Source organism: Empidonax traillii, unplaced genomic scaffold (assembly GCF_003031625.1).
Source record: "Empidonax traillii isolate 1590-97213 ecotype Southwest subspecies unplaced genomic scaffold, ASM303162v1 scaffold510:size820377, whole genome shotgun sequence".
NCBI lineage: Eukaryota > Metazoa > Chordata > Aves > Passeriformes > Tyrannidae > Empidonax > Empidonax traillii.
The window spans coordinates 599800-623456 of record NW_020955703.1 but is presented as its reverse complement, the minus strand read 5'-3'; the positions used below and the strand labels follow the sequence as shown (position 1 = coordinate 623456).

General features: G+C 48.1%; 1 protein-coding gene across 1 annotated transcript in view; it reads right to left on the bottom strand.

Annotated features, from left to right (window-relative positions):
• The window catches only part of PAPPA (pappalysin 1), a 172833-nt gene that overhangs the window by 16090 nt on the left and 133086 nt on the right, over positions 1 to 23657 (bottom strand). Inside the window, exons 16-21 of the mRNA XM_027896673.1 lie at positions 17018 to 17201; positions 14192 to 14402; positions 13409 to 13580; positions 9894 to 10041; positions 7444 to 7553; positions 700 to 771 (exon numbers count right to left, since the gene is read on the bottom strand). Of these exons, the coding sequence (XP_027752474.1) occupies positions 700 to 771; positions 7444 to 7553; positions 9894 to 10041; positions 13409 to 13580; positions 14192 to 14402; positions 17018 to 17201 (897 nt within the window). The remainder of the gene's footprint in view (positions 1 to 699; positions 772 to 7443; positions 7554 to 9893; positions 10042 to 13408; positions 13581 to 14191; positions 14403 to 17017; positions 17202 to 23657) is intronic.

The following is a 23657-nucleotide window of genomic DNA, read 5'->3' as shown; positions in this document are numbered from 1 at the left end:
CTGGCACAATGGGAACCCCAGGAGTGCCATGATCCAGACAGAGGTGCTCCAATCCTGTTTAACCACTGGAAGCATCTTAAGTCTTCTCAGGCTTTTCAGACTGCTGCCAGCAGAAACATCATCCTTCAAAATAATTGCTTTCTTCAAGTAACACACAAGACTATAAAATTGTATCACAGATGAAATGTAACTGTGTGTTTCTGATTATTTTTTTCTGGTTCAGATAGAGGTTCAGGGGAGGGATGTGCTGTTTGCTCACTGTCCAGCTGTGCTGTCCACCCAGTGGTCTCATTTCTGTGTCTGGTTTCCCTAAAGTTTCTCTGCACACACCAATGCCCAAAGCTTAACTGCCCTTGGAAAGAATTGCCCCTCTAATAATATGTCAAAATCAAGGACAAACAACTGAAAGTTTTTGCAACTTCCCAGAAATTCCCAGATTCTGGGAAATTCTTTTGGTCTACCAATTTTTTTTAGCTGCTTGATCGTTGTAACTCTTGTGAGAGTCACCCAACCATCGGCTCTAGGAAAACCACTGCTGAGTGTCAGAACTGATGCAGGCAATCACAGCCTGCTTGATTGGATAATCAGGGCAAAATCCTGTTTGCTCCTCTTGAAAACCAGCATTTACAGCCCACATGCCTGCTGTGACTGTTCCTGAAGGATTTAGGAGCCAGCATGGACCACCTGAGCCAAACTCACCTCGCAGCCTTTGACACAATGAATCAGGGAAGGGTGAGGATACCACTTGAGTCCTGCCGTGCAGACAACGCTCTGGAGGGAAGAGGAAAAAAAAAGCAGCAGGTTAAGACAAAGAAATCAGTGTACAGAAAGTCAGAGTGCTGGCTCCTGTGGCTCTCCTGTACTTAACCAATGAAGTTCAATTCCTAACACCTCTTGTGTTCTCAGGACCTGGCTGTCCTCCAGGTATTTACAAGAAGTGTTGGACTTGACACTTGCAATAACAGAGCATTTGAGATTAAAATAATATTTAAGGTTCTCCTAAAATGTCATGTCCAATATTTCACTCCTGGTGGGGGAACGTGGCAGGGAAAGGCAAAGGCACAGGTCCACTGTCTTGCTCTTGGGTAGAGGTGGGGCATTTTAGGAATTAATTTAGGGATTTCTTTGGTGCTGCAAAGCATTGGTGTCTTTCACTGCCCATCATACCTGGGCTTCTTGAAGATGGAAGCAGCTAATGGTGGACTTTCAGATGCATTTTAACACCATCTTAAATAAAAGCACCTCCCACCACACGCTTTTAGAATAATCCCCAGTCAGGACAGCATCATCTGCTCTATTTTATGAGTTTTACAGTAATTTCTCTACCAACTCTGTCTACAGATTTTCTAGAAGAAAAAGTTGGACTGCCTAGTTTCGGGCAAAAATGATGACCAGGCTCCCTAATGATGACACAGCCAGGGCAGCCATAGACATGGACACTTAGATTTAAGAGTGGGTTAAATCTTTGACCAGTCAGAGGAGATGGTGGTTCAATACCATGGAGATCCTGGAGACTGGACTCCCTTCCATTCAGCAGGACATTGGGCACAGTGCTCATTTTGAGTTATCACCCATGCACGGAGCACTACCCTGTCCACTTGGGCAGGATGAACACACGGGCACTCACCTGAAGAGAGGGGTTGGGGTTGGATGGAGGCCTGGGGAAGGAAGGGATTAACATTCGGGAAGACCCCAGGCACAAGCCATCCCCTCCCCTGTTTATCTGAGGGCCAATCTAATCCATGGGCAGGGGAACCTCGGCATGTTTTTACAGTTTCTGTCATTTGAGGCTTACCTGGCGTGTGCTAGAAAAAGGACTTTTATACTATCTGACGGCGGCTGTTTATCTTTCCGATGCTCTCGGATTTTCCACTATTAGTCAAGCCCTGCTTGCCCCACCTGCCTCGCAACAGGGCCTGTCTGTGTGAGTGCAGAAGCGGCCGGGAGAGGGGGGAGGATGTTGTTTATCCCCCGGGAGGGAGGCTGCAAGGTGCGGGCGGCCCTGAGGTGTCAGACATTCCCCCAGAGCTCTTGACAGACAGCTGGGGATTTCCAGGCTGTTGCCTGCCACAAATGGTGAGGGGTTTGTTGTTTGTTTTGCCTTTTTTTCCCCCCCCCCCCTCCTCTTCTGTTTATTGCACTTCAGAGGGAAAAGAAAGGAAACTTTTCTAGGTTTGAAAATAAACAAGACCAGTCAACAGTCTGGGAGGGGAGAGTAAAGGAAACGGTTCAAGAGCGTTTGAACCCAAGAATTAAAACAAAGTAGAAAAACTCAAGCGTTTGCCTCCTGTGTCCAAGGCCAGCAGACAATAAGTGGAAGAAGGGCACTTCCAAAGAGCATCTCACATTGCCCTGGTAAGAAGCATCAATATTTACAAAACCTCTCGCTATGTGTGAATGTGTGTGAGCATGCAGAGCCAACTAAAGGAGCTGGGTAGCCCTGAACCAGGCTCTGAAGAAGAAAGGAGGTTTCCAAGTGAGAGCAATCCCTCAGAGAGGATGCACTGACTGCTTTCGTGACCCTCCCAGTGTTAAGAAGGCAGCGCTGCCCTTAGAGGAAGGGGTGGAAGGTGAAGTGTCTGCTTCTCTGAGTGCTCAGTAAAGGTCATCTTCAGTCCCAAGAACTGCACAGCCTTGGGCTGGATAGCCTCCAGGGAATGGGAATGCAGCCCCAGGTTGCTCTCCACAATGTAGGAGAGCCAGGTGACCTTGTGCCAAGTTAATCACTGGGTCAGTGGGACACTCCCATTGCTCCTGAGTGGCACCTGCCAGCAGCTTCGCACCTGTTACTTCACCCTCCCCCTTGGATGATCCTTTGCTAGAGGAGCTGAATTCAATCCTGCTAACATTCACAGAGCTGAAAACAGAAGGAAGGACCTTCTGCCACGGTTCTGGTTCCTCTTGCTGGTTTTCCAAGTCCTAAGTTCCCACCACCCAGCCTATTTGTACCCTCAAGCTGCTGCAGCGCTGTGTGCAATGCAATGGGAGAGAAGCTTTGGGTAGAGGGAAAAGACTGGTTTAGAAAATTGAGAAATTGGGAATGGTTTGGGTTGCTGGGCACTGCCTCTGCCTCCTACAGTGCAAACAGGCATACAGCTGCCACAGGATGCTGCATGGGGCAACTGAGATGAACAAACGTATAAAAAGCAAGCAAGGACGGGTGCAAGTTGTACATGACCACGATCTGATGGAACCATTGTGCATAGAAACCAAGGTGGACTCAGAAGGCCAGCACAGGCTGCTGTAAGAGTTGGGTGGAAGGAACCACATCCACCACATGCCAGGTGGAGAGTGGGGAAAGCCCATCTGGCCACTGCCCCTGTGAGCCCTGTGCCCTGTGCTGCTGTGGTGACATACACTGCCCTTGTGGCCCCAGCTCCCCTCATGTGCTGGCTTTTTGCAGCACAGCTGCCCTCCCACACGGGCCAAGGCCGGGCTAACCAGCTCCAGCCCTGTCCCCATCCCAGAGACACCACCCAGCCACATCTGGCTGGGATTCCATCTGCTGCGAAGGGAGAGGGAGCAGGGCTGTGCTCCCACAGTGGGTAACAAAGAGCCAAGAAAGCAAATCGAGCTGCTGTCATTTTCTCCTTGTGAGGGAAGACCCAGTGCCTCCGGTCACGGCGCTTCCCTCCCATGGTGGGGCTAACACAGTGATGTCAACCCCTTGTGGGCTGCAGAGGGGATTGAGTTTCCCCCAGAGAGGCCAGTGGAGAGCTCTCCTCCACCTTAGATGGGTCGAGTGTCCCCCAGGGCTAAAGCCCAGGGACTGGCATCTACTGGTCTCAGCTAACTCGCTCCTCAGGCACTAAATGAACGTGACAATTAACCATGGGCTTAATGTGGCTCAGGTGAGGGGATCGACCAGGAGAGGGGAGACACAGCACTTTGGGGCTGGTCCTTCCGGTAGCTACAGATGGGCTGGGATCTCCTGCCTTCCTGGGTTCTGAGCAGCTGCACTGCAGTTGGTCACATCACTGCTCTGTGCCTCAGTTTCCCAGCTGCAAAATGAGCCCAAAACTCACCAAACAAAAAAAAAAAAAAAAAAAAAAAAAAAAAAAAAAAAAAAAAAAAAAAAAAAAAAAAAAAAAAAAAAAAAAAAAAAAAAAAAAAAAAAAAAAAAAAAAAAAAAAAAAAAAAAAAAAAAAAAAAGGCAGAGGGGAAGGAAAGAGGAAAACTGCAAAGCTTGAATGAATAGGGGAGTATTTAAGGAGTATTCCCATTAACAATTTTTGGATGTTTATAATCCCAAGCCTTGCAGTGCACGTGGGAAAACACATCACCAGCAGTTGGGCAGCATCCCTGGTGTGTGGAGGGGCCATGGCCACGCTCAGCCCAGCAGAGTCAGGGCACACCAACCCTTTGAGGGCTTTCCCAGGCGTGCACATGCCTGCACATTGTTTGGCCTGTTCCTACTCAGTACAGAGGCAAGAACCCAAATTCAGACAGCCTAAGAAATTAGGTGTCTGCCCTGTTTCTCTGCAGTCAGTGGGAAAGAGCTGTCAAAGCTGTCTCCCTGAGCTATTTCCCTTTTTTTCTCCCTGCTGCCTGCATAGTCAGTCTTGGCAGCTCTATCCATGGGTGTCTTGAGCAGCTCAGAGCCCCATGACACTCATAGTGAAGGGGAAATCATGGGGACAGCAGTGGCTGCTCCCAACATGGCCCACTGCAAAACAACAGAGGAACAGAAGATTTCAGGTGATTTTTTTTTTCATGCTAAAAATACTGATTTGGAAGACGCTGCCAACTTACGCTGATTTCAACAAACTGTTTCAGACCCAGCAAAGCAACTCAACCTAAACCAATTCTGCAAAACACAGTAATATTTAGACATTTTTTGAAGTGAATTATCTGTTGTTGTTGTTGTTCCTTTGAGAGGACATTTAATTTCTAAGGGTTGTGTTTTTTTTCATTTTCATTAAACAAAAGTTTACAAAATCTCCTTGGAAATTAAATGCTACGTCATGTTCAAACCAACTTGTTCTTTCCTCCAATTTTTTGGTTCACCAAAAATCACAACAACAAAAGAGTGCACTTTGATTAGAGAAAAACATTTTTTTTTTCCAAAATTTAACAGAACTTCGAGTGAACTGAAAAATCAAGTGATTTGCACAGCTCTGCTCTAAATAACCCCCAGAGGAGGGATAGCCCTTCTTCCCACTTTGCTTCCATAACAGATGTTGCTTGAGCCGCTACACACAAATATATCTTTTGTCTTGCCAGCTCTCCTTGTATTTTGTTGTCCCTATCCCCTCAAAGGTAAATGCCACAGACGGGTCCTGCCTTTACCTACTTCCCATCCTGCCCTAATTTGTACTTCACTTGTGCCTGAAATGAAGTAACTGGAAGTGTTTCCTCTGCGTCATTCGAGTGCTGTGAGATGTACAAAGACTCGCCGTGTAAATGCAACCAGCTGCTCCCTTTGCTCGTGTGGCACAACAGCAAACTGTCACTGACCATAAACAGAGACACGGATTATTAATGATGTGTAGCACATTACCATGGGGACCTTCCCCTAAGGCGTCCCAATCCCACGTCTCCAGGGTCTCCCCAGTCCCACCAGAAGCAGCGTTTCCCCCAATGGAACCTCACAAGGCTCCGTTCCCTGTAGGTGACAACCCCTTCTCTGCAGAGCTGAGTAAGATGGATGCTTTAGAGCTACCAAAAAAATCCCCTCTGATATGTCTCATCATCACCCTGCTCGTCTCCCAGCACAAGTTTTCAAACCCCAAATCTCACCCTCTACTTACAAACCGTGGGGTCAAACTTGCATCTGATCCCAGCCTAAAGCTCTTGCAAGATCCTCGCCATCAGGGCAAAAAAAAAGGTCTTATTTGCCACTGTGCTCTTGGAAACCACGATCTCTCCTCCATCCCTCACTCCCCTCATCTCCCCCTTTACTACTCTGTGTTTTCCCTGCTGCCTAATGAGCCCTCCAGAGACCTGCAGGTATAAAACTCGTTACAGCTCCCTCCACGTACCCGCATCAATAAGGGAAGGAGTGCAGAGAGAACGGGAGGGAAGCTGTCACTTTATTTCCCCATGAATTACAAACCACTTTAAAGTCTGGCACTCGGGAAAGGGCCGGTGAGAAATTGCCCCTCATACAGAGATAGGGGTTTTCTTTATGTTTCATGCCAGAAACTTGGCAAAGCCTCGGCTTAGGCAGTCACAGAATTTTGGAGTCTGGAGCTGGGAATGGGGAGCTGGGAAGGACACTGTGAGCTTGTCATATTCTCTGGACTTAAGTTTCCCACTCATTTCCAGGATTTATTCTCTCGCTCTGTGTGAAATAGGAAAGTATAAAGTGGTGGAGATTTTTGGAGCGGCTCTCTACCCACAGCCAAGGCCAGATTTCAAAAATCCCAAACCCTGGGTGCACATTTAGTCATGTAGAGAAGCAAATAAACTGTCAAAGCTGCTCAGGACACGCTGGGGCTGTGTTGGCTGCTTGTTCTCCTCCGTAATGGAGTTCAAGTGTGTAAAACAAGCTCCTGCAAAGCCAGGGCCAAGTCTGTAAAAAGCCAGCAGTGCTTGTTCACGAACACCAGCAGCAGCCTGGTGACACCTGATGTGTCAGCATCTCCCGACAGGTGCTCCAGCGTGTCCAGTTAGACCTTTACACCTGCAGAAACACTGTGTGGGCACAAGCACCTGGTTACACGAATTTGCAGGCAGGAGGCACGTGAGGGTTTTCAGGATGAGGTGGATATGCGTGTCTCCCTCTGGAATCTCAGTGTGGGCACGAAACTAAGCAGCTGTTGGGTGCAGGGCAAGTTGTGTGTGCGAGGTGTGGGTGGGCACGTCCCCAGCGGGGCACGCTGGCACTGCTGTGCGCTGGAGGACGCTCAGGACGGAGTGCTGGGAGCAGTTAATGCTGGTTGTGCGTTTGCAGCAGGCGGGAGGGAGAAGTGGTGACCTCTGGAAGGGGCTGTGCTGAGCAGGCAGCTCTCGCATGCGGGCGAAGGGGCGGGGGGAGCGCTCAGCCAGCTCTGCGGGGTCGGGAAATTAAATACCCTCTGTATCAGCTTCTTTTGTCATCCAAAAGCAGCACAGAAAAAAAATCCAGCCCCTGCTACCCAAAGAATGCAAAACACGGAACAAGAGGAAGAAAATAAAACCTGGCCAGTGCCCTTTCTCTCGCTGTCTGTCACATCTTCCTGTGTCATGAATCCCATTTTCAGATCAGACCCCACTGATCTGAGGCCTTTACCTTGAACTGACTTTCAATGGGAAAACACAGAGAGACAGCAACTTAGAGAGAAAGTGACCCCATTGCCAGAACAACATGCAAAGACACAACAAAAATCTGTAATTCTTTCCCCTAAAGGGCAGCATTCCCCATTTTCCGCCCTCATCAAAAGAACCACAGGTAACGCTGCTCACTCTCTGCTCATAAACATTCAGCAAGGGATACAGTTAGTGGAGTTGTCAGGCACTGACCTTCACTCTCTGAGGGTTCATCCAGTGCTGGATGTCTTGCACAGTCTCGTTCACACGCAGGAGGATGGGCTCGTGACTGTGATCCAGACATGAGGTGGTGCACTCTGTGCCTGCACAAAACACGGGCAGGATAAAGCTAAAGGATAAAGCGAGCAGCTCCTGACCCTTCCAGCATCCTTCCAGCTGAAGGACAGGATTACGGCTCGTTTTTCCTAAATTGCAATTAGCAGTCAACCATAACTATCACATATCTCTAAGCCACACATGAAGTGCTGAGTACAACGCTGCACTCAGCAGGAGACCGTGGGGGTGGCACATATTCCAGGACCCTTTTGTATGAGCTGCAAATCTAGGTATTTCTCTGGCTATTAACTCCAAAAAAGGGGTCAGGCTTTGCCATTTTGGATCATCAAGAAAAGGTGAAGGTTTTTCCATTTCAGCTAATCTTTCAAGAAATGGGACTGATTAGGCAGAGGCTGTCAAACTCATCTCTCCTATGACATGACAAAAACATACCGTTTGATCTGTCCCAAGTTTGCAGATCTCCAATAATAATCTTTGAGAGGGTGACCAAGCCTAATGATATTGGAGATGAACTATCACCTAAGTCCCACAGTCGATAAGAAGTATGCAGAGAGGTAATGATGGCTTTGTTCACGCATAAACCTGCTTTTTCTCTGATTAACTGTCATGCCCAGTGGGAACCCTGTCCTTTCTTTATTAAAACATGCTGGGATACTCTGCAGCAATATCCCAGAGCCCTGTGGTGATACAACCATAAGCCCTAGTGTGTTGGACCATTACCATTTCCCCCCTGGAAAATCACTCTTGAATGGCACAGCTGTTGCAAACATGTCATTAGGATTTCTGCACTCCAATCAGCGCTGGGGGAGGAATTAATCTCTGCACTGGTTTGGAGAGCTGAACCTTTGGCTCAACACACGCCTCAGCCTGGAAGGGCAGATTAGGTGTCTGAGGAATTACCAAAGGTGTGTGGGATTCATAGTGGCCACGACTGGATGCTATTATTTCCCCCACCTGCTTCTGCCTTCTCACATGGAGGAGTCAGTGGGAGCACTTGGAGTTTGTTTTGCTTTCCCAGGGCACGTGGTGGTGGCTCCACAGACCTGCTGGATGAGGCCCACTGACACCACCCCCGTGGCAAACGAGTGGCAGAGGAGCACCTTCACAAAAGGCCATCAATCAGGCTTCCAAAAACGCAAAGAAGAGAGGAAAACCCCAATATCTGATGCCAAAAGGTGGTGCTGGGTGAGCCTACAAGGAGTGTGGTATGTCTCCATCTGCTGAGGATGAGCCAGGGGCTGCTGCACCCTTGCTGAGCTCTCCAGGGAGAGTCATGCATCCCTCACCTCCGTGATGCTGTGTGGTCCCATCCTGGAATCAGGCCCACTTGGAATCAGCACCTGCTGACAGCAACTGGGAGAAGAGCGAGAGCTGGCAGGCGCCCTCTGCCTGAGCGGCCGCAGACCCTCCTGCTTCCAGCACTGAGATGCCCCTCACCAAAGCAGGAATTGGGACTCCTCTCCTTGCAAAAACCTGGCTAGGCCTGGGGGTAACCTCCCCTCAAGGGTAAAACACCTCGCCACATTAAGAGTCGCCCGCTCTCCCGCGCTCCACCACGCTCTGTACGCTGGCGGGGAGGAGCGGGTCGGGATTGTTTTGATATATGATCTGTAATTGGCATCATTACAGAGCGGTGATCTCATCCAGGTCGTGTTCTCCTCCCCGGGGAGGGAACACAAGGAGGCTCGTGGTCCCTCACAAGGCTGCGATATAATGAGGAAGCCGCGCGAGGAGGAAATTTCTCCAAGTTCAAAGGGACAGACGGGGGGGGGGGGATGGCAGGGGCTGGGATTGGGGCTGCAGGAAAGGGGCCTCGCAGGTCTGTGTGGGCTGCAGCCAGTGCAGCTTCCACTGCAGCCCTTACAGCAAGGAGACCCCAAAAACCGGGGCTGAAAATACAATATAAGGCTGAAAATGCAATGCAGTGTGTACAGTTCAGTGCGTCTGTCCCTCCCCTCTGCCTGGGTGCCACAAAGCAAAGCTGAGTATGTGAAGTCCTCACCCCTTACAGTGTGAGCAGGTACCCCAGAAGAAAGGCAGAAAATCAGCTCCTAAGCAACTGTCATACCAAAGGGGATGCTCAGCTTGTCTCACATTCTTTCTGGAGAGACCTGAATTATTCTGGTGCTGTGTTACCCTGCCACCTCTTTTGCCTTTCAGCCTCCGAAGTGAAGGTGTGTGCATGAGGTTGAAGGAGTGGGACATTACAAAAGCATGAGAACAAACACAGGTACAGTCCCTCCCTGCATTTTGCAGGCTGGATGTGTCTCTGGCACAGCCTGCCATGCTGGCTGCTCCTGAGAACCGGCAGGCCAAGAAGGGGCACAGTGAAACTGGAAACAGGTGCTGGGGGGAGGCTCACGCACCTATTCCGTAGCCGCTGGTGCACTGGAGCTTCAGGTGGCTGTTGAGCTGGGTGGGCAGAGTGCACTGCCCCTGCATCTCCCGGCACAGGTGGAAGGAGCCGCTCCACGTGCCGTCCTTCCTGCAGTGAATCACGTTGCTCCCACGGCCCTGGGGATGAGAGGAGGAGACAACGAGGACGGTCACAAAAACGCCACCAAAAGAGAGGGTGAGAGCTCAGAGCTGAGCTGGGAGCAAAGTTCTGCTGGAACTGGAAGAGCCCCCAGTTGGGACAGGCAGCCCTGGGGGGCAAAATGGAGTTTTCTTCCAAAGAATAATTAAAAAAAAAAAAAAAAAAAAAAAAAGGAAACACCTGCCCTGCAGACAAACGCACACACACACACACACTGCTCGCCTGTGCAATGCAAGGTCTTTACAACCCCTTGCAAGGTCTCCACCTTACAACAGCCCCACTCCAGTTGCAGCAAAGGTGCCTTCACCCTGTTTGCCTTCTTTCTTGTTGTGGAGAGGTTGGCGTTGAATGCAGACAACCTTTTCCCTCTTCCCATTCTCTAACTAGTTACATCATCTTTGTCTTGAAAAAGAAAGAATCCCCAATGGCCAACTGAATGAGGAAGGAGAGCAGGACACGAGCAGGGATGCTTAGCAGGGCAGAACGTGCTCTTTAGAGCTTGTCTGCCTTGAGTGACAGCAAGTGAAGAGGTCGAGACAGACACGCACAGAGGCAGGTGGGAAGGAGGGAAAGAAAATCCTCTGGTGTGGGAATGGGCAAGGCATAGAATATGACATTTCTCTTATAGAAAAGATTCTCTGTATGATACTGAAGAATGAATAACAAAGTCCGAGGGGAAATATCATGCCCTTTAAAAACAACAAAGGAGTGCATAGGCAATCTTTTGTTGGATCTATCCTCATGGCATTGGGGATTTCTGTGCAAGCTGTTCTGTGGGATCTGCGAGCCTGACTGCCATGGGGTAATGTGGGATGTTCAACAGGAGCATGTCTGGTGGGGCTGGGCTCCAAACCTCCCGTGGGAACCTTACTGGGTGGGAAAACCATGCAGGATCTCTGCTTCTCCTCACCCGTTTTACATTCCAGGCATGTTGCCTGCAATCTACTCACCCTGCTCTTGGAGACTGTGCTGGGTATCTTTGGGGCTCCTTTAATGTCCATGCTGGGGTCCCTGCAGGGCTGCTGAACTTTCTGGAGGAGCTCTGCCTCATGACCCACACCCACTGTTGCACAGGGCCCTGCACAAGCCCCTGGTACTGGTGTGGAAGACGTCACAGCCTTCAGTGTTAGTCTTGTAGTCTTGTCGTCTTGTCCTTATCATCCTAATGCCTTTTTTTTTTTTTTTTTAATTTTTTATTTTTTTGCTCAGCTTTGTTGATGAACACAATGTTTAGTGAGATGCAAAGTGGTATTAGTGGCAGACTACTGCGTGAGACCTGCTTCCCCTTCTCTAGACATCTGGCCATTGCCAGAAGTAATAAGAAAATCATATGAAAGGATGATGGAGCAGATGGACTCAGGGTGTGATCCAGCTTGGTGATTCTCACCTAAGGGCCAGTTTGGCAGAGACTGATTAATTTAGATCTGACTGTTCATATGATTTGTGCACAATATTCAGAAATGGAAGACCCTTGCTCTGGTGCCCAGGGAGGTACCTGCTTAAATGACCATTACATTCCTGGTGATTAAGAGATGCTGGATGTACAGCCAAGTAATGATCTTTCAGCGTGGTGACAAAGTCAGGAATAAATTGCTAAACGATAATTAAGCACAATTTGCTGGTTTAGCAAGTGTGAGGCACTTCCATTGCAATTTCCATGCTAGGGTTCAAGCATGATTCTCAAAGGTGAGCCATGAAACCTGATTTATGTTCCTGGAGCTGGCTGTGCTTGAGGGTACTATTGTATAGTTTCTGCAACATACTCAGAGATCCCAGGATATCCATTGCTATAGTAACATACTGTCCATCATTCCCTGACCTGCAAAATCTCTTGTGAAAATCCCTGCTGGGTTTCTTGCTTGGATGCAACGTGTATTATCACCTTATATAGCTGAGAGAGACTTAGTGGGGTTTAATCCTTAAATAATTAACACCTCTCAAGTGGTTCTGGCTTGTGCCAGAAGTCCTCCCCTCTTCTTCTGTAGCCTATTTTCTGGGATATCTGAAAATACCTTTCTCTGCAAATCCCTCTCTCAAGATGTTTTCTGCTCCTTTGCCCAAGGTGCTTTCACAGCTGAACAGTCACTCGCAGTGAATGCAGACATAGATGGATCTCTCACTTTCTAGAGCTCACTAACCCTGACTCCACTACTTGCTGCTCTTTGTGTCCACCTCATTCAAAAGCAAACACAAGCCCGTTACACCAGTGGTGGTTGCCCTGGAGGCCCCAGTTTCCCTGCACTGGCAGCAATGGCACCCAGCGATGGGACGCGGCCTCAGCCACTCTGACCAGTCTGAGCAAGTGGTAGATGCACAAACCCCACAGCTGTTGTGTCCCAGAGCTCCCACCTGAACTGCACCCACACCTGCAGCTTCTCCTTTCACACAGCTCATAACCTCCCTGTAAGAGTTACACAAGGAAACCTTTTCCAGATGCCCTGAAGTGAAACAGCGGGGCTCTGCCTGTTGTCCCCATGGAGAGGGCAGGCCAGCCTGGCTGGGAATAGGGGCAGGCAGGGGCTTTTAACATTTGGAGCAAGTATTAGAGGTGCCTTTCACATAATTGGTCCCTTTTTAAATGCCCTCAGAGTCTGGAATGATATTAAACCACCTATGACAGAGCACTCCCTGTTCCCTGCAATGCCTGTAGTACCTGCAGCTTCTACATCCCTGCTTTCTCTTCCAGAGAGTATGGAGCAGTAGCAGCACTTCTGGGAGAAGTTACTTATCTCACAAACTATAATTACCTGTGGTGAGGAAAACTAGGCATTTCCAACAAGATAGTAAAGGGCAGACCTTCTTGTGTCAGTGAACACAGCTCCTAGGACGTCAAAGGCAACACGCTGATTTGTGCCAGGTGAGGATCTGACCCCTGATGCCAAATGACACCAGGAGAACAAGTTTAGAGATAGTTCACCTGAATAGCTGTAATCCCTGTAGCATTAAATTATCATATGGCACACAGAAATATAGTAAGAAGAACTGGAGGGAAAAGCGAGGTAAAACAGAATGAACAAACGGGATAAGTTTGGATAACTCACACCCTGCTTACTTTCATTCCTTGCTCCTTATTTTCTAGCCAGGTCATAGAGCCACTGAGGCAGATCTTTTAGCCACTTATTGTCCAAAAACATTAGGTCAGCCACTGCTAGTCCTCTACAGGTAGTAGTTAATACTGTTACAACTGTCATAAAAATAATATTTCCAGACTCTTCACACTCTACTTTATTTTTCCCTTCTCCATCTCTCTGCTCTCAGAAGAGCTCAGTGGCACTCTGCCCCTCCAAGATCAGGATCCTGGGGGAACCTTTTCAGGTTGAGGTAATTTGGATGAGAGAGACTCACCGCCTGACTGTCATCATCCTCACACTTGATCCGGCACTCGCTGTTGAACTGGAAGCCGTTGGAGCACTGGTAGAGCCCGTGGAACTTGGAAGGTGGAGGGTCACAGGTAACGGGCACACAAGCACCTGGCAGCCACGTGCCGTCCTGCGTGCACTGGATCTTGAAGGCTCGTCTTTTTGTGCAGAAAAAAAAAAAAGACCCTTTAGCGAGTGGCTGAGTCAGCTGAGAGCCTTCTCCAGCCTCTGAGCTCTGCTAGCAGGTTGCAGGGGATGGGTGTGCTTGTGCTTTTAACACTCGGGGAACAAGTTGTGAATCTGCGTCATGAGGTCTCTGAGCAAAAATAACGATTATTTGCAAAGCCAACATCGAGCTGCTCAGCCCAAACTCCTCTTTTGGCCTCGGACACACTGCCCAAGAACTCGGCTTCCCAGGTTTGTGGGCTGTGGTTGGTTTGAAGTGGGTTTGTGCAGAGTCAGAAGTATATGACAGCACTAACCCTTTCCTGCAGGGTTTCAAAGGGGACTCCCCAGGCTGCATATCAAAGGGGTGTTTCTAAGGTAAGGTCTGTTTTTTGAGCACTGGTCAGGATTCTCAAAGAAGCCTAAGTGAGCGAGGTGCCTTAATCCCCTTGAAGCTGCACAGCTATCTGCATGAAGGAATTGCTCCGTGCCATTCCCTGAGGCACATATGGTCTGTGATAAACAGCCCATCCCTTTCCCAAAATCATTTTAACTCATGGCTTTCTGAATCAGACTGACTGCAAGGCTTTCGTCTTTCACGTACTTTCTCGATTTTCTGGAGGATCCAGGGACGTGGTAACCAGGTTTGCATTTGTACTTGCAAAAGGAGCCCACTTTGTGCTTGTCTTCTCGGCAACGAGAAGTCTGGAGATCTGCATTGGGGACGACGGAGGGTGCTCGGCACATCAGCTCACACAGGGCCTCTGGAAAGGACCACAGCCCATCCTCCATGCAGGTCAAGTTGCTGTTGTTTCCTGAGAAGAACAGTGAGCACAGTTAACAACGTTCAGCGGGACTGCTTTCTTTTGAAATGTCGTTACACCCGTCATGTATCAAAAGCCACCTCGGCCGGTTTGACAAATTCAACTGTGTATGTCCTATGTGCTTTCTCTTCCTAGATGATGGCATTAAATCATTAAGGGCTCTGTTTTCAGATGACAGGCAGGCAGTGCTTATTTCAGGAAATGCTGTAGCATAGGGGAAGCCACACGGGCTTTGTCATCTTTTGTATTTCTCTTCCTTATTTTGTTCCTCTCTGAAAGGAAGCTTGTTTCATACATCAACCCCCTCCCCTCCAAAGCCATCGCTTTAACAGGGGGTTTGGTGCCATCACATTCTTCAAGCTGCTTCTGTGTTATATCTCTTCCCTAAAGCTGTCCCTTTCATTTCAATTTGGAGCCTTTTGGAGCAGCATCTGTTAGTATTAGAGTCACTACTCCAACACAATGAGGAGCCATTCTCAGCTGGGGACTCTCAGTCCTTGGGGACTACTGTGATAAATACGATTCATAATACTCATTAGAGACTCATTTTCCTCAGGAAGCTTTCTTGGCCAACACCTCAAAGGTAAAAGGTACAATAGATCTATTTGCCTCTGCTATGACCTACTTGACTTCAGAAGGTTAAGCTAAAAGTAGCCTGGTCTCAGTGTATTTTACATTCTTTGTTATTTTATACCATATGTTGAAAAGGAATAAGCTTTTCCTAAGAAACAAAGCACAGCTATGAGCCACTAACCCTTCAAAAATCCCTAATACTCCATTGAAATCCCTGAGCATTGCTGCAGGAACTCTGCTCAACCCACAAGGCATATTTGCAACAGTGAGCCAACTCCGGAGTTATCCGAAATAATACTGACAAACTGCTAACCCCAGAGCAATGCCATCTCTCTGCAAGGGAAGGAAGAGAGACGGGGCATGAGGCTGGAATTCAAAGAAGAAGAAAACAAAGGGCTCTGGAGGGCTCAGGAAGGTATGTGGAGGAGCCCTCCTGCCCTGCCCTCAAAGATAAGAGAAGCCACATTAAATCAGCCCCGGCTTTGTCTCTCCCCTCCCCAACTGCAGATGATTGCAGAGGTATTTTGTGCAGAAGGGAGCTCTTTTCTGGAGCACCAGCATGTTCCTCTGCTCTGACTCATGCAGCAGCTCTGCAGACCAGCCTGGTGATATCATACTTGCCACTGCAAAGCGATAAGCTGTGACATTACCAACAGTGGCTGTCATGACGTCAGTGATTGAATTAGGCATGAGTCATTCTCCAGAAGCTTAGTGGCAACATCTATTAGTCATCACCGATGGCTGGACACCAAGTGGTGCCTTTTCTGGACAGAAGTGAAGTGATGCTACACACCAGAGCTGCACCCCCCGAGCTGGGGGTGGGTTATCACCCCTCCAGCTACCCCTGCCTGAGTCATCAGCTCTTGCTGGTCATGATCAGTATCACTGTTTTCACTGTGTGCTCAAAGAATTTAAAGCACTTTCAATGAAAAAACATCTTTTGTTAAAGATGACCCTCTTGATATATGAACAGAAAAAGGGATTTTTTTTGGGTAAAAAGTAGTCTTAACTTTCCCTTAACTATCCTTTGAGTAGTCTTAATTTTCTGCTTGTGACTATCTTCTGTCAGAGTTAAAAAGAATTAAGCAATTTGGTTATATATGAAGAAATCAACATATCCTTTCACTGAAATGAAGTATGCTTTCCATGTCTTCCTTTTCTGGGATTTGCAATGAGTCCCAGTAGAAAAGCTGATACTACAGGTACAAGAAAAAAACCCTTTACAGAATTTGTTCCTGAGTTGACAACAACAGTTAAGATTACTCCACTGCAAGATGACAAGTTAATTTGGGTCTAATGTTCCTTCAAATTAACAGTGGTATCTTCTCTTGTTTCCTGAGGATCAGACCAGAAAGGGTGATGTGCCACTGAGCAGAAGAGTTGATGGTGCTGAGAAGAGGATGGGAATGTTAGCAGAAAAGCAGCAGGGAAGAAGATGAAGGAGAAAATGAAAGAAGGCAGCAGAGTGTGTTATTTCTAGGAAAAAAAAAAAAAAAAAGAGAGAAAAAAGAGGAAAGTAAAGACTCCCAAACAAGAAGAGGAAAAAAGGGTCAGAGGTAGAGCGAGATGAGTGTGGAGAAGGAGAGAGGTGATGGTGGATTAGGACAAACAGTGATGGGGATCTGCGCCACTGGGACATGCAGCTTTTCAGTCTTCTGCCTTTCCAAATACACAGAGGAGGCATAGAAGAAAGACAGACATACAAAACAGAGAAGGCATGGGAAAGAAGATGAGAGAGTTCAATCAGATTTATCCCCATGACTTTTCCATGTTTTGCTTGTATGGAAGCAATATTCACTGTCATTACTGCCCGGCCAGCCGCGATCAAGGAAAGGTCAAAGGAAGGTAATAGAGAGATGCAAAGGAACTTAACTTCTAATATAAATAAACCTTCCACAGAGTCTCATAATTCTTCATACTTAAAATATCATGAATAATTCTAAAACAACAGCAACAGTACCATATATTACTCAGAGCAGCCTGTGTTAGCTGTGCAGTTCTCCCCAGGTCACTGCACAGACACCCTCTGGTACCTTTCAGAAGAGCAGGAGGCCGGCAAGTGAAGGAGCATTTCTTGCCAAAGGTGGTCCCCTCACTGCAGTTGAAGGTGGCTGGGTAGACGTGGTACTGGTCTGGGACACCGCAGTCCACAGGCTCACAGGTCACCTGCTTGTTCCACTTCCCATCCACACAAGTCATGGTGATGCTGGACTCCATCTGGAAAAACACACATGCCTACAGCCACCACAGCCAGCAAGGGAGAGATAAAAACCATTCCAAGCCTAGCAACAGCCATTACTTTGGCTCACAAGCTAGGCAAAACCATGCCTGGCCTCTACCATCATCTTTTGGACAGGGCAGCAGCTCCTAAACCCACCAAAGTGCCACAAGAAACGGTGTCAGACAACCAGGATGTATTTCTATCACCTCTGCGGTGAGACACCACAGCGCTTCCATATGAGGAGCAGAGCACTGTGAATAATCCAGACTCTTGTCTGCAAGGCCTCCTGGGACAAGCAGGGCACATGCTGTCCTGTCCTATGTTTGGGAAGGAGCACACAAGCCTGAGCTGTTGGAGCTGACAGCTGTCCCCCATCCCTGTCACCCCTGCGGTGACACAGCCACTCCAAAGGGATCCCCACGTGCTTCTGAGTCAAACTCACTCTTGGGTTTGAAGTAAAAGCCAACCTGACATGAAACCATTTGGGACTCCTGCCCGAGGCTCTCCTGAGGGGTGTCAGTCACCCTTGGCTGGGGGTGCCAGGGGAAGTGCCTTGGGCCACGTCAGCCTTGTGTGCAGATACTTGACAGCTGCTCTTATGGCTTCTCTGTCAGGGTGCCCCAAGGCTTCACATGAAATCAGGGCCCATGGACATGCAATCCTGAGAGACAGACCTTTTTCCAGGAGGAGTTTACCATCAACGGACCCAGGAGCATCCTGCCCATAACTGGCACCTGGCACTTGAGAGTCAGTGCCGGTGCTCTGACTTCCCCAAAGTCACTCTACTGTCACAGCTACACTCCTGTGGATCTGAGGAATAATCCAAACAGCACAGCAGACTAAAATCCTGAAGTGCTAGGGGCAAAGGCAGAAAAAGGGGGCAGCTAAAGGAGCCACCCATCCAAAGCTAAGACGATAAATTTGCTGGATGACTGAAGGACAAACAGATGTTGGCAAAGAGAACTGAGTAAACAACATATCCACTTTCTAATTAAAAATGGAAAATTATTAAAAACTAGAAGTGAAGAATCTAACTCTTCCCTCCACACCAGAATAAAGAGAGGGACAGAAGTTTAGAAATGTGAGAAACCCAAACACGCGAGGGGGAAGATGCTGGCGAGGAATCTGACCGAGCCATACAGCAGCACTCCTCTGCCTCCAGGGAATATTTTATTCAGGGCTGGTATGCTCACAGGAGATTTGCACCGCCGACCATTGATCTGGGTTTATAAAAGGAAGGGGAATGTTTCTAGCACACATCAAAGGGACCTGGATTCCCTTTTTGCAAAAACACCCTAATGGTTTCAACAGAAGTCCAGACCTGTCTCCCTTTGATATATGGTTGCATACAGAATGGAAAAAGCAGTCCCAGAGTTGAGAAACTGGACACTTCCCAAGTGGGCACAAACCCCCTTTTCTAGACCGTGGAGTTTATTTAAACAGGGAACACTGCTGATGGAAAAAAATGTCTTTTCTACAAGTTTAGAGTAGCGCATTCCGGGATTCTTGGAGCACTCAGGTGAAGTGACTCTCTGCATTCTCACTCCCAAGTGGCTGTTAATTGCGCCTTTGCTACTTACCAGAATATTTGATAGCATTAAAAAAGGGTCTATAAAATGTAGGCAGTTGATTCCTTGAAGCCCCCTGTGCTTCCAGGAAGTCACAGTGTGGTGGCCACAGGAGAAGGGATGATACAGCGTATTCCCATGCCTTGAAAACCGTACAGACGCATTTCCTCTCCAGGATGAGCTGCTCCAGCATTTAGCAAAGCCTCTTTTCCCAAATAACACAGCAGCACTGTGGCTGCTGGAACTTAAAACATAAACCCAAGCTATTGATGTCAATAAACTCAAGCTAATGATGTCAGAGGCTATCCAAATGTTATGGAAAAGACATGGGCCTTGCATAGTATCTTGCTGGATGCTGGATCCATGCTGAACATAGGCAAGCTCTATGATAAGAGGTTCAACTCCAAGAGTTAAAGTATTAGTGTTGGTGCAAATGATTGTTCCTACGACCTGATACTGGCTGCACAAAGGAGTTTCTCTAATGACAGGGTTGCACATCAAATGTACCTCTACATAACACCAAATAAACACTGCAAACTCAGAAACAGGAACGTAATACAAATATTTAAAGAGAGGCAATATCTGTGCACAGCAGTCACATCTTACAGAAAGGAATGTTTTGCCTGAGCTAACGCTTGTAAGAGTATTTCAGCTGCAGCCGTGGCCTTTGTTAGCAGAAAGCTGCAGGACATTAGAGCCTGCTGGGAATGTGATGTGCCCGGGATCCCCTCTCCTTGGAAGGGATCCCTCACTACAGCCATATTCCCACTTTCCTTTATTGTCCCCATGTTCTAGACATTGATGTGAAAAAGATAATAGTTAGTGTCTCCACGTTTTTATCTCTGGCTTTCTCCTGGTGGTACTTCCCCCACAAAAGCACTAACCTAATCTGTGAGAGTCCTTCCAGACCCATTATGGCTTTCCCTGCTCCTGGCACACTGGGAAGACCATTCCCATGCAGACAAGCTGTGCCCACGTGGGTAAGACCCTGGCTTCTCAGCTTTTTCTCAGTAATTTGTTCCACACTTTGTATGATGGAAGTTGAGGTTTTCAAGGTCAGACATAATAATGGCACGTTTTAGACCGTGTCTATCATGTCATCACTTCAAGCACATGGAATTCAGCAGCAGAACATAACAGAGAGTGTTCCCTGCGATGGAGAGAAAGACTGGTGGCTTTGACTGGAAGCACAGAGGACAAACCTGCCACAGAAATTCTTGCAGGTGGCACCCACCAGCTCTCAGCTTCCCCCTCCTGTGGTGTCGCACCTGAGGGTGGGATCACTGCAGTACCCAGGGCAGGACCCCTGGAGGCTGAGCAGGAGCCCATCTCTTCCCAGCTCCATGCCACGCCTCAGGGATGTTTCCAGTGGACTCAGCCTGAGCAGTGCTGCCTTTGGATCCAGCACTGGGTCCTAGTGGCAGCATCTGCATCTGCCTTTGCGGATCTCCCACCCGGGGCTGAGCAGGCACGTGCCTGTTTCGCCTGTCTGATCTGACAAGGTCACCCAGCTCACAGCAGTCCATACAAAGCACTTGGCTTTCTTGTCTGGTTTATTAGCTGTCACTTTGGGCACTTTGTGCTGCTTTGACTGGCATCACAGCAACTGCTTCCCTTCATGTCCTGCCTTCCAAAAGAAGCTTACGCAAGGAGGGAGGGTGGGCAAGGCGAAAAGCGGGGGGTGGGGGGGGGGCAATAGGGCCTCCACAGATACAGTGTGTAATACAGTGAAGAGGATGCAAACTTAAACAAATCTGGTGCCAGAAAGATTTGTTCCTTGGGACTTTCAACTGCCTGGGAGAATTCACGTCTCCTTCCTGCTGCCCAAGATTCCAGCCAGCTCCTTCTTCAAGCGATGCTTCACGTGTGAAGTTTCCTCTCCTTAAAAATGAACAGCTGTGCCCTCCCCTCTAAGTATTCTTCCACTTCTGCCCACTACTGTGCCTCTAATTGAACCCACATGAGGCGTGCTTTCTTTTCCTGGCATGATTGATGATGCCTTTGCACAACATTAGGGAGCTGCTGGGTTTTAAATAACACCTCTTGACCAGAGCAGCAGTGGTGGTGGCTTCAAGGAGAGATGACAACAAGCAACTGAATGAGTGGGTCTTTCAGTGAAGGACAAGGGGGAGGAAAGCAATGAAAAACAAAGGGGAGAAAGAGGGAGAAGAGAAGAAAGAGCAATGGAGTTGTCAGGGTGGGGGGGTGGTGGGTGGGAAGAAATTGGGGAGGGGGGATGAAAACATCCCGAGACCTTCTTTGTGAGAAAGATACATGAAGGATTTTGCTCTGTCACTATACAAAGCCCTTTGTTGTTGTTGCTGAAGCCCCTAAATGAGGATGAGAGAGAGCTCAAGAGTCTGTAAACAGCTCAGCTTTCTTTTTATTTTCAAGCAGCAAACAGTTTGTGCAGCACAGAGTGCTGACGGGTTTTAGGGTTTGGTGATTTTATGGAGTTTAACAGAATTTGGGAATGGGAGTTTCTCACAAGGGGAATGAATGAATGTTTTGCCCTAAGACTGATTAAAATGGTGGCTTCAGAAGACACAGAGGCCAGAAAGTGCAGAAACTTTTAGAAGATTTTCAAAGACCCCTTAGATGTAAAAGATTGATTAGAAATGTGACTTGTGCCCCTACATCTCTCAGGTGCTTTTGAAAATTTTGCTTGTAATTCTCTCTTCACCCTTTTTTTTTTTTTTTTTTTCCTGTCTTTCATTGAAATACGGAAGACAAATGTGGTTCAGATGCTAAACCAAGGTGTTTTCACTGGTCTGTGAATCATCTTCATCAGCATGCAGAGGTCATGGGCCACTGGTGTTCAGTCTGCTCTTTGATACCCTGCACCTCACCTCAGCCTTCTTCCTACCCAACAGTGTGGTACACCAATGTGTGTAAAGCTACTTTCCTTCTTCCTCTTCCTCGTGCAGCCCCCACACACTGATAGTTAAATGAGAAAAAAAAAGTATCTCTAGATCCTCAAATCAGTCAAACAGGCAAAATATCCAACTAGATGATAACAGTGAAGCAACCAACAGCTCTGTGCAGGGTTCCTCAATCATGGCAGCAAGTCCCTCTGACCATGGACAACAAGCCACAAGCCCTTTCTCACCCCAAAATGCCTGTGACTGGAAGAGGAGCTGAAGTTGGGAAGCAGTTGGGGAAGGAGCACAATGCAATTTGATATGAGAAATCCAAACCACGGATTCTGGACTTTCTCAGATAATTCCTATCTTGCCTGCACATTCCACAAGTTCTGCCTGGAAGCACCTGACACAAAGAAATAAAACAAGATGACAGTGAAAGAAACTGTTCCTTTTCAACAGATCTCTGAAGAGCACAGATAAACTTCTAAAGCACGTGTTTCGTGTGCTTAGCTGACCATGAGTATCTTTAGGATGCTCCACTCCTTCCCTGATTTGAACAGTGAATGCACAGCACTGAGCAAAACAAAGCCATTGGCCTCAGGGGGTTTTACTGGTGGAAAAAAGACGAGGAAGTGCAATAGCAGACCAGGGTGAGAGGAAGTGTGTTGTAATAGGCAGTGAATCATGTTAGCTAGGGGTGCTAAAATCCTCCCCTCTTGTCATATGAGTCTGATCAAGGCTCTGAAACCAAACTTCTCAGGGCAAAACCATCCACAGTTGGCCGAGCCTCCCCAGAAGGTGATTCCTGCACTGAAATAACACAGTGCTGGGGAAGCATGTTTAGGCTCTTTTATTTGGTTTGGGACCCTTGTGTGCCCCGTGTACCCCATGTACAGATCCCTTCCGTTCAGGCTCGTCTGAGAGCTGGTTTTCTGCTCTGCAAAAACGCTCAGCTGGAGCTGGGGTTCTGGTGCTGATGCCAATTAGGATGGAAGAGGCCCAGCTCGCGGGGTCCTGTATTTGTTTTGTAATTGAGTTGAAAGGGCTGACTCATTCCCCTCCACTCTGTCTCCCCCCTCTGCGAGCTTATGAAGAACACAGTATTTCACAAATACAGACAGGCTGCTGAGTGCGGCTGCCCCAGCCCCCCCGGCCCCAGATGTGTGTGCTGCCCTAGATGTGTGTGCTGCCCCAGATGTGTGTGCTGCCCCCACAACTTGTGAGAAGGTGCTGATGGGGGAAACCACCCCCACATCACGCTCACGAGATCTGGAGCAGCTTTAGAGGTGAGAGCACAAACTGGGGTGTCTGCACCCACCTATTCCTGGGCATCCTGCTCCCAGGGACATGCCAAGGCTGGGCCATGTTGCACCTCATGCACCTCATCCACCTTCCCCAGCCTGAATTACCTTCATTTTTTTAATGTCTAAAGACATTTATAGTATTCCTCAACACCACCCTCACTGCATGAAGGCATGCTGCTTTTGTAGGACATCCTCTCTAATCCATGCATTAATAAAGAGGATGGGGAGCACTGCCTGCCCCACTGGGGGAGGTTTTTGGTGATTTGTTTAGAAGCAAAAAGGTTTGGGTGCTTTTTTCCATCCCCATACCGTACACGTCAGGGTGTGGTTAGAAGCAGAGGGACTGAAACACTGCAAAGGAGTTAAGACATTGTTAGCCTCAATCCCAGGACTAAAAAGGAGGTATTTTGCCCAGAAATTGGTTGTGCAAAAACACAAACACCCCACTCCCAAAACACCAGGCCCGAGAAACAGCGTTTGGCTGAGTAGAGCCAGTGAGATCAGAGAAGGACTGAACACACATTTAAACTTTGTGGGTTGAAAATTTCTTAAGTTGGGGAACATCTGAGCTTTGTTCATTGTCAGTATCTCTTCCTACAGAGTCAGAGGGCTCCTATTCTGATGAGGAGTATTTGGATATGACCTTGTCCCAAGGCTGAGCTGAGACTTTGGTGATTAGTCTGGGTTATTTCTCAATTTCTCCACATCTATTAGCT